Below are 18583 nucleotides of genomic sequence, written 5' to 3'. Positions count from 1 at the left end.
GAGCAACACATACCTTCTGTTGGCGAGGAAATTGTGCATCCTTGAGTGAAGGAGGAGATACCTCCACACTGATTTTCACAGGGACTGGCCCACAGAGCATCCTATCAGCAGTGCAAGAGGGTTCCCTCTTCTCCACATCCTCACCAGCACTTGTTGTTCTGATCTGTGATCTTGAGAACTGCCCTGTGAAGATTCAGAGTGAAGCAAGAGTGGAAAAAAGTAGATTTCTCATGAATGTCTCACTAGCAGTTTGAACAGGAAATTATTACACTTGGGCTATTTTGAGGACAGGTCACCTCATCACACACCTCTAGACTATAGGAGAGGATAGGTTTATAGTTGTCACTTATTTTTCCATTTTCAAATGCCTCTGAAATGTATCAGGGAACAAAGACTTGAACACCCATGCTTGTAACTTGTTTCCATAGCAACCATAAATGCTGAAAACTTAGGCCTTGTTAAGACTGTCTTAGATGTGTAAATTCTACTATAAAGCAAGATTCATAAATCTTGAGGTTATAAACTTTTCACCTATACACTTATTATATCATTTATATTATAATGTGAAAATTAATATTATTATTTCATTACCAATGGGTGTTTAATGATGTTTGTCACTAATTGTTCCCAAAAAATCACTATATTTTCAAATTTTCTAAAACTCTAACAAAAATCAATACCTAAACTTAAATTCTCAATATCTCTTCCGTAGTCTGCAATTCAATTTTATTATTTATAAATAAGCTATATAGATTCCCACTGATGAAAAAACAATATTAAGTCATATCATCATCCAGTGAATGAAATATTACTGTTATTCATTCATTCATCCTCCAATTATAATTATATTTTAATAGGAGTCTTAATGTATTTATGTAAGGGAATTATAAACTTTCAAAAATCTCACTGAACCAAAAATTGGAGAGAGCAGAAAAAAATAGACTTTGAAAACACAGGTTGCAGGCATATGACATAATGACCATTATCACAGAAATGCAAATGGAGACCACAAGGAGATAGCGCCACATACCTGTGAGAGATCTATAACATAAAACAATGAGAAACAAGTGCTGGTGAGAATGAAATCTACGGTCAAACAATATAAAGCCTCAAAAATTACTCAAAATATTAATAGTAACTATAATTTACTCTTTATGATATGTATATATAATAATAGTCATGCAGGGTGTGTGTATGCATACATATATATAGAAACATACGTATGAATATATAATTTGTGTCTTTCTACCTGTGAGAATATCCAGTGACCTAGGAAAGGTGAATGAATTGGAACTCAATAAGAAGCAAAGAATTCCCTTTCAGGTTAAGTCTCAGCACTATCACATTATCACAGCAGTGGCCTGAGTTCCATCACCAGCCATGGAGCTGACCCGCATGGCACAGCAGACCTCTCCGATCTTGCCTGTTCTGCTCCCCACTCTGTCTCAAGTGATCCTCTTGCCACTACTCCTCTGGCCTACACCTCAATTCTTGCATACATAAATATAAAACAATTTTTTAAGTTTTTATTTTTATTTATTTATGTACTTTTTACTGAACATAGTATATTTCAATAATTATTTTCAAAAAAAGTCAGGTGATGGAACTAAATCATAGGTTTTCAGGAAAAATAAATGTGATTTAGTGAGTGCTTATGTGGCCAGAATTGTTCTTCTTACTTTTTTAAAAATGTATTTATATATACAACAACCAGGGTACAGGCAAGAAGTGTGGAAATGTGAGAGGACAGAGTGGAGGACAGGACAAGCAAACTGAACAAAATACACTGCTGAGGGGAGCAGCTGGCAAGACAGAAGAGGTCTGCCACGACACGTGGGTATATCCCTGGCGGCCTGGATGGAACCCCTAGTGCAGGGATTGTGGACAGCTTCACAGTGCTGTGCTAAACTACCTGAAGGGAGGCCCTGCTTTTCTTATCTTTTGTTGTGGGGAGAAGATCAAGGTGAGGCCTAAGGATGGGGAGAGGGAGAGGTTTGTAGAATTCACCAGAGACAGAGGGAGAAGAAAAAAGGTTTTCACAGACTTTGTAACGTGGGGGCCAGTTTGCACCAGTTATCTGCTGAGATGCCTGGTGTCCAGCGCTGGACTTGGTCACTGAAACATGTCCTCATCTCTGCTTTCTGCATTACTGGAGCTGGGCTGGTTTTTCTGGTCATGATGATTAGTTTTATGGCCTTTCTGGTAATGGTGGTCGGTTTTATGACCTTATCCCAAGGCAGGCTTATCTATCCCCTTAGCTCTTCAAGTCTCCCAGACCTGTCTGCAGGGCCAAGAGTGGTGGTTTAGTTTTTAACTTCACTAAAGTATCCTTTTAAGAGTTATTCAAAAATTTGCATATAGCTATACTTTATAAAATACTATTTTCATCACATTTTATAAGAAAGAAATCTGAGGGCCTCCCCGGTGGTGCAGCAGTTGAGCACTGGACTGCGAAGCTGCCTGCAGCCTCTGCAGCGCCAGTTCGATCCCCCGCCGCTAGGCGAGGGTCCCACATGGAGTGCAGACCTCTCCTGCAGCCCCCTGCTCCCCTCAGCAGTGTATTTCATCAGTCTGTCTGTTCTGTTCCCTACTCTGTCTCTGGTGAATCCTCTCACCCTCCCGTGCATCTGGCCTGTACCCCAGCTCTTGTATAAATAAATAAAAATAAAATAAAATAAAGTGTAAATTAAAAATAAGTAAATAAATAAAAGCTGCTATTGCTAGGCTCCCCATGGTCTCTCACCCACATCTGTCCAAGTATACACATCCTTCTGTGTTGCCCATTCCCTGGTACAAGTCCAAGGCCAAGCTTTTTCACATGTCTCTCTGCTCCATGTGCCTCCTCCAGGGCTTTTTGCTCTCTCCTCCCTTGTCCCAGTCTTCTGTTCAGTTTCTCCTCCCTGCCTAGCTCTTCCCTTCCTTAGGGTAGGGCAGGGATCCTGGAACCTCCCATTTCCCTGGGTACTACCCTGTTACACATTCTCCAAGGCAGTGGGCAGAACCAGAAGTTTCTTTTTTCATTATTATTTTTTTAAGATTTATTTATTATGCATACAAGAGCTGGGGTACAGGCCAGAGATGTGGGGGATGAGAGGATGCACCAGAGAGAGTGCGGAACTGAACAGGCAGATTGACTGAAATACACTGCTGAGGGGAGCAGCAGGCGAGACAGGAGAGGTCTACAGCGCCATGTGAGTATCTCCATGGCGGGGCATGGAACTCTTGTTGCAGTGGCTGTCAATAGCTTCACAGGTTGCATTTGAACCTCTTGTGCCAGCAAGGAGGCCCAGAGAAACAGAAGTTTCTTATAGAGCAACTTTGTGGTTGTGGCATGATAACCTGAGTACCAATTGATAAATTATTACTCAACTCCAAATCTATATTTCATTGTCCTGTTCTGAGATAATGGAGCTAAATCCTATAATCTTTTCTCCCTCTCCGGCACACATGAATGTTAACAAACACTGGGGAGAAACTGCAGGGAAGGGGCTCTTCTTCCTGGCTTCGCTGGGGTGGCTTCACTGGCTGAGATGCAGCTGTCAGGGTCCACATGCAGAAAGTGTTGTGGCACTCACCTCTGGCCAGCTTTCATGGTCAGTTTGTCACAGTTTTTTTTTTTTAATTTATTTATATTTTTATATCATATTTCCTTTTTTGCACAATATATGCATTTTCTTTTGGTTATAGTCCCCATACAATTCCCACCACCCTTGTTTTGAACCTACTCCCTTGCCCTCCCTCCCCCCATAGTGAAAGTTTTATTTATGTATGCCTACAAGAACTAGGGTGTAGACCAGAGGTATGGGGGTAAGAGGATTCACCAGAGGGAGTGGGGAGCAGAACAGATGGATTGACCAAAATACACTGCTAAGGGAAGCAGTAGGTGACACAGGAGAGGTCTGCTGCGCCATGTGGGTTGCTCCTGGCTGGGGGATTGAACTCTTGCTGCTGTGGCTGGCAATAGTTTGATAGCACTGTCTTTAACCTCTGTGCCACCAAGGAATCCTTGTCACATTTTCTTGGACTCCAGCCTCTGCCTCTGGATACTCTGGCAAGGAGTGTTCCTGCTCCACAGACCAACCAGAGATCTGTCCTCACCAAATAATCATTCTTTGCATCAAACTTTGCCTGATTTGTGTCTTCTGACTTGTCTATGACTTAAATGCTTTGCTATTGTAGTTTGTTGAATCTTCATTATCAACTTCAAGGGCTAGAACAAATCAATTAATGAGAAAATTGTAGTGGACTTATTCAGTTTTGAGCACTTGGATACAGCACTTCTTGACATTAGGATTCATAATTTATACATGGTTTATTTTAATAAACAACAAAAAGAGGTGTAATATGTACCTGGACATGTATCTTCCTAATTAATATGAAGATTTAGAATAAAGTCTATAACATTAAGGGCAAAACTCAGTAAACTATGAAGTTTTAAATGGTTATTTTATTACAATGTGGATTCATCCTCCATAATAGATGCACCATTTTGGTTGCTGATGTTGTTAATGGGTAGGCTGTGCCTGTGTGTGGATGAGGGCATGTGGGAAATATCTGCATCATTTTATTGTGAACCGACAATGTTCTAAAAATGATATCTTTATAAAAAATTCTAAGAAAACAACCTAAAGCTAGAAATGTGGACTTTATAGATGATGAGTGGCATTTTACCAAATTTAGGTAAGCCAAGGTGCTTGATGCTTACAGATATAAAGTTTTTTTTTTTTTTCTAAACAGGAATCAAAAGACAATTTTCATTTCAAAATTTAAAAATGGACATTTTTTTATCCTTCTCTGAAGAATGTGGTATCCTGCAATGTAGAGAATAACAAAATTAATATCCATACATGTAATATTTATTAATATTAGTTATTAGTTAATATTTTGGTGAAAACAGTGTATTTGGGCTAATGATCATACCTAAGCCTGAATATATCCAATATAAGTTTTCATTGGAACCATTTAATTATGTTTATAGAGTCATTCACATATTGCTTTCTATGCCTATGATCATTCTCTTTAAGAAAATCAAGATAATAGTTCTCAAAAAAACTTACAATTTGGTAGATAAAGGTGGGCCCTCACCTGTGAATTATTTTTTTAAGATTGATTGATTGATTGATTGATTTATATAAGCACTGGGTACAGTCAGAAACATGGGAGGGTGAGAGAATTCTCCAGAGCCAGAGGGGAAAGCAGAGCAGGCAGACTGACGAAGCACACTGCTGAGGGGAGCAGCGGGCAGGCAGAAGAGTTCTGTGTGCCATGTGGGACCCTCACAGGCAGCGGGGGATTAAACCGGCACTGCAGAGGCTGTGGGCAGCTTCACAACCCAGTGCTCAACTGCTGCGCCACCAGGGAGGCCCTAGGATTGGTTCAAAATAGAATAATCAGATAACAAAACAGATTAGAAAGTGTGCAGTATATGCACACATACATGACATGCAGATTTCAACAAAGATGGAGACTCATTGAGTGAAGAAAGTAGACTTTCCAATCAATGCTGAGGAAATAGCAGGCTTTTAGCTAAATGATGATGATTTTGTCCATTCTTCCTACTATATGAAAAAATAAGCTCAATAGGCTGCACAGTAAAGTGTAAACGTCAAGAAAATATAAAAAACAATAACATGCCCTTGGTTTAGACAGAAATTTTTTAGATATAATACCCAAAAAAATCCATAAAAGAACACACCGATGATGTGTGTAATAAAATAAAATATTTCTGATCTTTCAAAGGAAAAGAAAAATCACAAGAGTTGGAGAAAATATTTGCAAATGATAGATCTCAAAAAAAAAAAAAAAAAAAAAGCCTTGCTTCCAGGACATACAAAAAATTCAAAATGCAAAATGAAAGCATTAATAGATTCTGGTCATTAAAGGATTACAATATTTAAGTAAAAAGATTAAGGCATAGTCAAAAATGTTCCTTGTAGCTCACAAAATAAAAAGAGAACCCAGCTGTCATATAACTAGAGCCTCCAGGCAGGAAAATACAGACACCATGTAGGAGAGCAGGGAAAAAATATGAATAGCATCTCACAAAATAATTCAGTACTGAATACTCCAGAAAAATGTGTTCAGTTTAATATAATAATTAGGAAAATGCCTATAAATGGCATAATGATAATGTTAAATAAGCATCAGACATAATATTAAAATTCCTGAAAGTACAAAGTTGTGGATCAAGAGGCCATTAGGTAAAATGTACATGTTCACAGAATAAATTTTAAAAATGTGGGATAACTTAGTTAATTAACATACACCCATATTTATAACCCAGCAAAATCATTTGGTGCATTTGATGCAACATAAAATATTTATATATTGATACAATGATAACATAATTATTTTTACAGATTATCATAGTAGAATAGATATAGCATATTATCAAAATATAATATATACTATATATTTATACATAATAGGTATATTATTACAAATGCAATGCAATATGTAGGAAAAAGTCATACAGGAGGATTTTCATAAACAATTACTTATAACACCCACAAATTAAATTTCCGAGTAGAATAGAACAAAACTTTATAAAATGTAATAATATCATTATTTTGAAAATGGTGATGCACCTTCCTGGTTTGCTGTTACTGAAGATAAATTATTCTGTTCCAGTATTTAAATATCTAGAAAAGAAATACTAAAGAAAATCTCATGAAAATTAATTTGCTTGAAAAAGATCAAATATTTATTTATTCATTTAAAAGTAGGTGTATTATTTACCATTAAAATCTAAAATAAATGTTTTTACCATGAAAATAAATAAATAAAATTAAGTATTGAATATTTAGAGAAAAAAAAAAAACCTCTCAAAAGCCTAAAGAAGCAAATAACATAATATCATAAGTTATTTGGCTTATCACATTCAAAAATTAATTTGTATTTCTCAGTCAGGTATTTTAGTCTCCTAATCATACCTTTGATATATAATACATATGTTCATGGTGTTATGTGCACTTTTGATAAAAGTATAAATATACTTTTGATAAATGTATAAATATACTTTGTAATGATTTTGTTTAAATTTTATATAATAATTTTCATACCTTAAAGAAAAAATATAAATAAATATATGTTCTGTGTATTTAATATTATTAACAATTTTTGAAAAAACAACCAAATATAGTCTAAAGGCATGGATTAAACTCAGTTATTTTCCGTAATATTATGAACTCTTTAGAGGCAATAACATCTTCATAGGAAAAAATTTCCTTTTAATCTGTCAAAAAGTGTTCTTACAGAGAATCAGGACTATGGTCTTCACTATAGTGGACACCAAGACCAGGCAGAAGATCCCCAGGACCTCAGAAGCAATCTGCCATGGAGACAATGGCGAGCCTGGAGGGAGAGAAATGGAAACACCAAAAAAAGGTGGAGACAAATGTTGACAGTTTACAGACACGAGAACCCGCCTGACCAAGGAGTCACACATAGAAACTTGGATCCGACTCTCGTCTCACGTTGTCATCCTGCCGCCAGAATATCCCATTGTTTCTGGTGACATAACTCTGCGTGTGTTGTTGGTCAAAGACTACAACCTCAAACAATGCGAGAATAAAATTATTCCACACATTTCACATTACAATGACAAAGCAATATTGACAAGGCAAAGGAAATCTATGTGAGCTTATCCCCTAGTTTTTCCCTCATCCCGGCACCCAGACTGTACATCCCAGAGCAGCCACACCGCTATCTACTGAATGTCTTCCCTTTGCACGGGGAGTGCCTGTCATTCCCTCCAAGAGCCTGAGAAGCATTTTGCTTTCATTCTACAGAGGTTATTTGCTATTCTGTTACTGAAAAGGAGGCTTTCAGTGGCCTTACCTTTCATTTGCTGTTCTCTTGGGTCCAGGTTCAGCTCTGGGGCGTTCTCTCTCTGGCTGTTCATCTCTGCAGCTGAGGAGCACCACGGACGTGCTCTCTGATAACTGCAGGTGAGTCATTATTACATGGTGCCTGTGCTGACCAGCTCCACAGGGTAGTCGGTGTGGGTGGAGCGTGAGTTGACTGATGTTTTCAAGTGGGTTTGAACAATGGACAGTGATGATAATTTCCTTAGAACTTAAAAAATGTATTGCTTGGTAGAATAGCTTTTAAAATGATCTTCTGTTTTTCACAGTTTTACTGATTAGAGAAATGATGAGCAAATAATAATGGAATAAGTTTCATGAATAATAATTTCTTTAGTAATTAAAGTCAACATCCTCGGAAATGTTTTGAAACTATTAGAGTAATTGTGTTAAAATTGCTATATTATATAGAAAAAATGATGCACCAGTATTTATGATAATTTGCAAATCCTCTTTTGGGTAAAGATTGAATGTTCTACCATGGAGCATAGTCATGTTAGCATATCTATTAATTTTCTGCAGTAATTAGCTTTCATTTCCTCACTTACACATATAATTAAAGGGATTACTGAATGCTATTTTCTGAAAATATAAAGTTCTGATGATCATTAAATTTTAAGGAATGTTTTATGTATGAAAAATGACAATGATACATTAAGTTTCATAAAATCCTAAGGGATATTGACAACAAGACAAAGATTTTTAAATGACACTTATTTTTGACAAGAATTGGCAAATATCTAAATGGTTAAGATAAAAAAAAGCATAAAACAATAAAATACATCTCATTTAGAGGACAATATTATTGATTCAAACTTTCAGAAGGATCCTATGAGTGTCCATATCAATGAAAGTTCCTTTAGTGGCATAAACTATTGTAACATATTAAATAATATAATTTAATATCTTAGTAATCACTCTGCAGTGAGTGGAATCCAGAATTAATTCTGACTTTGAAAGCTACAAAATGTGATCATAAAAAAATTAGCTAGTGTTTACAAGCTAAATTTACTTACGTAAATGGGAATACAAATATGCATTTACATATAGAGTGCATATAAAATATTTGATCAGGCTATTATAAGCTCTCAACATTTCAAATATTTAGTTTACTGTTTTACACATTTGCCATTATTATTTTTGCCATTATAGTAAGGTCATATAAAATAATTCATTAAATGGGAGCCTGTAGATCTTTTTTTTCAATGTTTAATTCTATTTTTTTTTAACTTTTGATGGCTAAGAACTAAAAATTTTATGGATACTTCATAATCCTAATTTTTATAAAAATTAAAATTATTTTACTGAATCTAAGTGTATAAGGAATTTCATTAGACCTTCCTGATTAGATGAATTCATTTTGAGAATTTATTTTAAAAATGAGTAAAACATTATATAGATTTATAGCTAACTGATCACAAAATCCAAAATAAACTGGTCCTGTCATGATGCTTATGGGATATTAAGTTAAATTGTATTGATTAAAAAACTAATTATGTTTTTACTTATGTACTATACTAATTCTTCACAAGCCTGAATTTAAATTTTTAACAACCTCTACCACATATTTCATATGAATTATTCAATAGAGATAACAAGTTCTCTATAACTTGATTGCATATGAGTTGTGACATTTGAATCAATGAGATGGGGTGGGAGAGAGGAGAATAGGAACACATACCTTCTGTTGGCCAAAGAGTGGAGTATCCTATAGTGGGACATCTGGTCACCCATGGGAACAAACAATATCTGTGGTTTACACAGATTCTCCTGTGAAGGTTCAGAACGAAGCAAGAGTGGCAAAAGTAGATTTCTATCAGTGTCAAAATTTGAACAGGAAATTCTAGCACTTGTCTAGACTGTGAAGAAAGTTTATTTCATCACACCTCCAGAGTAGAGACTTTTGACTTTGCAATGTGTCCTTTAGTTTGTTCATTGAAAAAAGCCTCTGAGAAATTATTTCCCACTTTTTAAATTATTATTTTAACTTAGGTAACATTGAGGTATCCCCATCACACATTACCATAATAGTGCATCCACCACCACCCAGCCCATTGTCCACCACTACAGAACTTGTGCCTCCCTCTCTCCTTCTCCACCCCTCTCCTTTGGGGTCTCAGTTTTGTAGTCAGATATCACAGGTTAGTTTCTCAACTTGTCTTTATCTGACTATGAATTTAGTTACTTTATATTCAACCCATGCCATTTGCAACAATACGGAAAAAGTTGGAAAAGATTGTACTAATCAATATATTTTCCTATTTCAAAAGATATCAGGGAACCAGTCTGGTCACTGCTGTTCTATTTCTTCCATCTCAACAACAAAACACTGAAAACTAAGGTCTTGCATCTTATATGTTCTACTTTAAGAGAAGGGTGCTGTATCTTAGGATTATGTAACTTCTCCTTATGTTCTAATTTTCATTTTTAATTTACTGAAATATTTCTAAAATCATAATCTGTTAGCAATATGTATTAAATGATGTATGTCACTAATTATTCTCAAAAATGATTACATCTTCAAATTTTTTTTATAAAAGTCACATGATTGCCAGTTCTTAGCCATTATTCTGTGTTCAATATTCTAAACTGTAAACAGTTTAGATTTTACCTGATAATCAGTATTTTAATAGGAATATTTCTTGTAAATGACAAAAGCCCAATTCTAACTACATAGAATAGAAATAATAATATTTTAAAAATATAATAACCAAAAAGAGGGAAGAGAGAAAAAGTCAATTTTTATTTATTTTTTAATTTATTCATTGTCCTGAAGTACCATTGTTTCACATCCTTGCAGTTTTTAAAGTACAAGATTTTTCCCAAGTCTCCAAACAACTGCCACCACTGAAGCACCAACAGTTCTTCACCAAAACCCACTGTGCTCTCCCTCCACACCCACACTTTTACCCTTTCCCCTCCTCCTCTCACAGCTGTAGATCTAGGGCCAGCTTTCAAGGGTTAAGGTTTGCCTTTGTTTGATCCTTTGGTTTTCCTATATTTCACATACAAGTAAATCAGTATTGGCAGGTATTGGTACATATACAAAATGGAATATTACTCAGCAATCAAAAAAGTAATAACTCATGCCCTAGTCAGCAACAGGGATTATGCTAAGTGAAATAAGCCAGAAAGAGAAAGATGAAAGTAAGCTTTTAAAACAAAAGTTAAATGGCACAAGAACATCAGAAGAAGCAAACAAGGCCTCCCTGGTGGCAAAGGGGCTAATGACAGCTCTATCAACTTATTGTCAGCCACAGCAGCATGAGTTTGAACCCAGGGCCAGCCAGCTAACAACCAACATGGTAAGGAAGACCTCTCCTGCCATGCCCGCTGCTTCTCTCAGCTCTGTATTTCAGTCAGTTTGTCTGTTTTGCTCCCCACTCACTCTGGTGAATTCTCTCACCCCCTACCCCCCACACCTCTAGCTTACACCCCAATTCTTGTATGCATAAATAAATCTTTAAAAAAAGAAACAAAACATTGAATGTGTTAAGTTTGTTGCAAAGAGAATTGTTATTTTCATCATTTTCTCCTTGAATCAAAAAAAAAAAAAAGAATATGTTTATCTGTCATTCTCTAGGGGAATTACTTCTAAGGCACTGTTGAGTCAATACAAAGTCAAATTTTTAGTTTTATAAAGTCTTAAATTTGGAAACACTATAGTTATATCCTTCCATCTGGACTAATATATGAGTTTCCCACAACAATGACAAAATTGGCTAGCTTTATACATATTTAGCTTTTCATAAACTAAATTAAGAATTTTCTATTAACCACAAGAGGAATTATAACAATTAAGTTATTTATTAAGGATGCCAAATGATGTCACATTGACCAATGTTGATTTTTTAAAATTCGAAGTCTATGTGTTTACTTTGATATTTTCAATTACATCTGACATATACATATATCATTATTTTTGCTATATGTCAAACTACGGGTTCATTTTGTAGAATTTTATCTGTAATGACATCTGTACTCAGACAATATGAATTCATAATAAAAATTGCTCAAAATAATGGATAGCTAATTTATTGTATGCATATATTTTCCTAATAATGACTATTCTTTTTTTAATAAAGTATTTTTTAAAAGTTTCATTTATTTATTTATACAAGCACTGGGTTCAGTACACTGGGAGGGTGAGAGAATTCACCAGAGCCAGAGTGGGGAACAGAACAGGCAGACTGACAAAGAAATACACTGCTGAGGGGAGAGGCGAGCGAGACAGGAGAGGTCTGCAAGCCATGTGGGACCCTCAACGGCAACCAGGGATCGAACTGGTGCTGCAGAAGCTGTGGGCAGCTTTGCAACCCAGAGCTCAACCACTGCGCCACCAGGGGAGGCCCTAATAATGGCTATTCTAAAGGTCTAAGAGAGACAGATACTCTGGAGCTTAATAACAAATGAAAATATTCTTTCAATATGTTTTTTAAGTGCATTAATATTCACAGATTTTTAAAATGGAGACTTCAGTTACTACTTCTAGAGAAAATATTTACTACTCCTTTAAAGGTAATGCATTCATTCTAGAGAAAAGTGTGTTCATGGAGGACAAAAGAGACAAAGAAAATAAATTATGTGTAAAATCCAAATGCATATTAATTACATAACATAGTAGTGAAAAGATTTTGTATTTCTAAATATATTTATTTTAAAATTCCAGTATGTAAATATGGCATAACAATAATAATAAAGGGCAACCAATTCATTTACTCCATGAAAAGCTATGAGTACCAATTCTTCAGACTATTTTTTTATTTTTAAAGAAAGACAGGATGGCATTTTATTTTATTTTATTTTTCTTAAGATTTATTTATTTATTTATACAAGAACTGAGGTACAGGCCAGATTTGCAGTAGGGTGAGAGGATTCACCAGAGACAGAGCGGGGAGCTGAACAGACAGACTGATGAAATACACTGCTGAGGGAAATGAGTAAAGAATGTATGTTACAAAAATTGAGGATTCTGATACAAACTATTTAAATCATATTAATTTAACAAGTACTTATGGAAGAAGGCACAAATATAAATATTGTGAAAAAAAGAAAAATTGGAGTTCCGAGAAATGGCAGTATTCTTCCCAGAGTAAATGACAATTATATTATGTTTATCATATATTTTTATCTATATATTTACCAATATAACACTTATATAATTTAATAATTATATTAAACATATAGAGATACATTCTCAATTGAAATTCATAGACTGTTTTATATTAAACAGTTGTTTGCTGAATAATGAATTAATCCTTTACAAAAATGTAAAGCATGATGAAGTCAAAATGATGAAAAAATATACCTGTAGAAACACAAACCTGTAGAAAGAATCATTGGTGGAAAAAAATGAGGAGTTTTCAGAATGCTGAATACAGTTTTGAAGCCATTAGCAATATTTTTAAATCTGTATGTAACTTCTAAGTTGTATATACATTTGAGAAAAATGCAGTGAACAATCATAAATGGATATTTAAGCAAATCTCATTGCTTATCAAAAATGCAGATCTCTCTGTCATCTATGGAAAAGTTAAACTTAAAAATTGGTACATGTATGCATCCTGTGCATACACTATAAATTCACATATAAATATAATTTTACAAAGATGCACAGTATAGTTCACTCATATTAATATAAAATGTATAGATTTGCGGTGTCACTCCAAGAGTCATTTATCACCTTTGTCTTGAATTCTTGCAATCTGGACATTCAAATGAAATAAATAAAGATAAATATAATTTACAGATTGATATCTCAGTCACACTAGCCATTTTAAGCCATATTTAGAGACTTAAGACATTTGCAGCTTTGCAGAAAATACTTCAACTGGAATTTACCTAAAATAGAAGTCAACCAACATAAATTTGAATTCCTTACATGGTTTTAATTATAGTAATATATTTCTATTTTTCATATGAGCCATAGAAATGACCAGATGAATGTTCACAATCATATCAATTAGAGAAATAAAAGTGAGAATGTCTTGTGAAATATTGATTGCTTTAAAACATACACTGCCAAAAATAGCAAAGGCAGAAATGAATATGCAACAAAGAAACTGAAATATAAAAGTCAGATGTAGGTGAAATGATTATAAAAAAAGTAAAGAAGAGAAAACAAAGAGCACAAAACAAAAAAGAACAAAATTATTATTAAAGAAAATTAACAAAACACATATTTTCATTGTAAAGACAGTAAAAGTAACAACAAACTGTTTAGAAAACAATTGAGAAGATGTAAGTCCATTAGATATTAATTAAACATGGATATTAATAATTTTTATTGACAAATACCAGATAAGAAATCAATATTAAGTAATTTCCAAATAATATTAAGTAGTCTCAAACACAATCCCAGAATTATTTTTAAACAACTTTATTAAGATGTATTTACAAAACATAATTCATCCTTGAAGTGCATAAGAAAAAGACATTTAGCAAAGTCAGAGTTTGCAAACTTCATTAACTTTGATATTCAGAAAACTTTCATCATTTCAAAAAGAAACAGGGAACCAATAGGTGGTCACTTCCTCTCCAGCCTCCCCTCAGTTCTGGGCAATCCCCGACTTTTTGTACCCATGAATTTGCCATTATGTATAAATGGACTCACACCAAAAAATGATCTTTTTGAAGGTGGATGCCACTATGAAATGTTAAATCAAAAAATGTCAGACACAAAAGTAATGATATCTGTACTTTTTCTGAACATAGTGTGTTTCAATAATTATTTAAAAAATGTCATTAGAACAAAAACAAAATCAATATAGGAATTATTTCTTGAAATGGAAAGTTACACAAATGAATCCAATTTTTTTTTGTTTTAATTTAAAGCTTCTGCTTGCAATAATACATATCTGGATCTTCACAATCTTCTGCATAATATTTAGATTGTAGCACAACACAGCTATTGTTAGCAGATGATGTTTCTCCTATCCTGTAATAAAGAAAAAGACATAATTCTGCTGTTACAGATTGTTGGGGCAAGCCAAGAAATAATAGCATTTCTTTTGATTGCAATACAAACATATTTTGAAAGTGGATCAAGACAATTTTCATAGAATACTTGAAAGAGTTGGGAGTTAGACAAACTGAGCTATCCTTCAATGTTTATCAAGATTTACTCACATTCAACATGTCTACAATTTAATCAAATGCACTAATATCATTTTCTTATATTCCTTTTTATACCTTTCCTCTCTTAAATTCTATAGAGTCAGAGCAAACCAAGAAACAATAGCATGTTTAATGCCATTATCACATTATTTAAATAAAACTTACTCTAGGTGGGTAGTTGACCCATTTAAAAACATCCATTCATGATTGCTGCTGTTACGGTAGATTCCAATCCATGATGAAACTGCTATGGATTTCATAAATTTCTATTCAAACATAAAGAATTTTCACTTTCATAAGGATGATGAAAGTCTTCATTTTTAAAAAACACAAGCAATATGATCTTTCATAAGTTCCTACATTTCAGAAGGAAGAGACAGATTCCAATCTCATACCACATACATGTGATGTGCTGAAAACTATTGTAAGTGATGCCACAAACTCTCACCAGCACATCATCATTTTATAACATGAGCTCAAAACATTTGTACTTAGGAACTTCACTCTTCTTGTCATGTGAACACGGAAAATTCTGACCTAAGTCAGTGATCTGTCAGCACAAACCTACAACAGGAGGTGGCTCAGGGGAGCCATCCTGCACTGAGGTGAGGGGTCCTGTGCAACAACAGCAGGGCAGCCTGACAAAGGCAATGCCTCAGGGCAGTGACAACAGTCAGCAGCCAGGAATACTCTTCACATCCTAGCACCAAGAGACACATGAGCAGGGCTGGGAATGTACAGATGGGACATCTAAGGGGACCCTGTGACTGAAAATAGAGAACCCAGGAAGTTTCTTTATCTCTGAGCAGATGACATTCACATCCCGCACCTGACACATTAAACAGAATGGATTTTAAAATGTTATATGATAAAATTCTACAGTGAAAATTAGCAAACAGCAGATAAAAGCAATATGCAGATGAATTACTAAGAAATTATAGAGGAGTGATGTGACCGGAACAAAAGTATATACCATATGATTGTATTTCAGTTCATAAAAAAGAAAAGAGATCTATGAAATTAAAAATCAAGTCAGTGGCTAAATAACCAGACAGTAGGAGTGAAGAGAGAGCACACAGGGTGTCTGGGGTGTACTGGGGGCTGGAACTTCTACTCAGGATCTGCTCTGCAGATAAAATTTTCATTCAGTTGGTGATTAATCTGCCCGATCACAATATTCTTGCCTTCCTTGATGTGTATTAAAGAGCAATCTTTATTTGACACACACACACACACACACACACACGAAATATGGTCCTCTATGAAAGCCAAACTAGGTTTTTCAAATGTGCATTAATGGGTCAAAGATTTTAAAAATCCATAAAGTCAGACAATGGAATTTTATGCAAACTTTAAACTACATTTTTTTTAAAAATATGTATGAATTCTATAAATATAAAATGGGCCTGAATAAGTCTTCAATAAAGTGGTTGGGACACTGAAATTCTTACCATTTCATCCTCAGTGTCTATGTAGAGCAGCTGAGAGTTGTTACTCTGACAGGCTGTCACGCTCTCCTTCCAGGTTTTTTTTTCAGCGCTAAAGTAATAGCAGTTGTTGGAGTACGTAATCCACCCCTTTGGACAAGGGCCACAATGACATGCTGAAGGGAGATTATGAATTATTACCTAAAACTATTTGTGTCAATAAAATAAGACATATTGTATACATGCTAAGATATGAACATACATGTACATAACACATGCACAAGCCTCACTGCTGGTGCATACAACACACACTCACAGAGAAAGGGCAGCTTCTCATGCTATAATTTAGGTGCCCATATGATCCAAACTCTCACAAAACAATTATCCACTGTGTATGTCCTAACACAGAGTAAATAAGGTCATTTTTCACAGTGAATTTTTTTATACATTTAATAGCAGCAGGACATGAGCCAATTGGCAACATGGGTGTGGAAGTTCTAAGTAAAATTTCTTCCTGTTGTTGAATATGAGGAACCCCTCCTGTCCTCATTATTCATGAACATTTATTTTTTGATTTTATGATGTCTGTTCTAACAGAAAATTTATTACCATCATTACTTAGTCTAACTTATATACATAATATAAACTGTAGTAACATCAGAATTTTGGAAATCTTTGTGTACCTTTCTGGATGTTTGTTGTTGTGGAGGAATCATTCTTGTGTGGATTTTCAGTAGGAGCTAGAAAAAACAAAATAATTCTTATAAAAATTGATAGTGTTCTAAGAAAATCTCATAATCAATATATTTCTAAGTGAGAAATGTCGTGTTTTGGTAGATTTATAGTAATAATCTTATAATAAAATTGACTTTCCTTGACAATTACTAAAATAATAAATCCTTGGGGAAAATATCACAAAAATTTAGAGTCAATATCACCATCTCTTTCAGTCTGTAGTCACCAAATTTCAAAAATCATTTCAAAGTTTTCGATAGAGTATTTCAGTCTCCTAAAGTGTGACTTTGAATCATGATATCTGAATCTACACAAAATAATCTCCACAATCATTCTGTGTATTTATACTTTTGAGAAGGTGAGATTAACCATCCAACATTTAATTAAACTGATATTAACATATGTTCTTTCCTTAATACTAGGAAATTTTTAAAAGCACTGACAATCATTAAGTGAAAAGTTCCATTATAATATTTCATAAATTTACCTACGGGTATAAAGCCACACTGGCACAATAATGAATATCAACACAAGGCACTTGAGTCCGAAGATCCCAGCAATGAACTTCTCTGGAGGTGCAGCTAAGCCTGCAGGGAGAGAAACTAGAGACGCTGAGAAAGGACAGATGAAGACAGTTACTCAGTTTACACACAACAAAATCAACATGCACAGGGAATCACATATATAAATTTAGACCTGAGACCTCTATCTCCTACTGGAATCTTTCCCCCAGAATACATCATTGTTTTGTTTTTTTTTTTGTTTTGTTTTTTTAGTAAAGAAAACACCTATGAATTGTTGTTTGTCAACAATTATAAATTATAACAATACCTGGGGAAAAAATAGCCATCAGTTTTCCTACTAGAATACCATATTCCAATGCCAAATTCTGATCCTCACAAATGAAAAGCATGTCAGTTAATACCCTATTCTTTGTGCACATCTACCCCTCTGCATCTCCCAGAACAGTTGTGCTTTGATCTACTAAATGCTTTACCTTGGAGGTGACAGGACTTGCCATTCTCCTGAGGATCCCGAGCAGCATTGTGCAGACTTGATTCTGCATAGGTTACTCCCTGCTCTGTTCCAGTAGTGGAGCTTTTACTCTCTTTAGGTTTCACTTGCGGTTTTTTTGAGATCCCTGCCTGCTTCATCTCTGCATAGGTGACTCTTTGCTGGTTCATCTCTGCTGCTCTGTAAAGTCAGGAACTGCGCTCTGTGATAAATGCTTCTCAGTCTTTAATAAATGGTGCATAGGAGCAGGTCACTGTGGGCGGAGCGTGAGCGGAGTGACAGACTCATATTGCAGTTGAACAACACACATGTCTGCTCTAGAGTCCTAGAGCACTAAGGTAGTATCACCAGAGGCGGGTCCCGTCGCTCCAACATACAGACAACGGTGTAAACAAATATTACCTCAGTGAGAAAATATTTAAAAAT

At 34.8% G+C, this 18583-nt stretch overlaps 1 protein-coding gene across 1 annotated transcript; it reads right to left on the bottom strand.

Moving 5' to 3' along the window:
- Positions 1-14693: 14693 nt before the first annotated feature.
- On the bottom strand, positions 14694-18359 carry LOC119246994 (NKG2-A/NKG2-B type II integral membrane protein-like). The gene is made up of 6 exons (XM_054696769.1): positions 18141-18359; positions 17635-17730; positions 17092-17148; positions 16433-16584; positions 15147-15247; positions 14694-14802 (listed from the first exon to the last, which is right to left on the bottom strand). Exons 1-6 carry the CDS (start codon positions 18325-18327, stop codon positions 14694-14696), a joined length of 702 nt encoding a protein of 233 aa, XP_054552744.1. The 5' UTR covers positions 18328-18359.
- Positions 18360-18583: the final 224 nt, after the last annotated feature.

This window comes from Talpa occidentalis, unplaced genomic scaffold, assembly GCF_014898055.3.
Source record: "Talpa occidentalis isolate TD23 unplaced genomic scaffold, MPIMG_talOcc4v2.1 talOcc4.16, whole genome shotgun sequence".
Lineage (NCBI taxonomy): Eukaryota > Metazoa > Chordata > Mammalia > Eulipotyphla > Talpidae > Talpa > Talpa occidentalis.
This window is presented reverse-complemented; position numbering and strand designations above follow the sequence as displayed.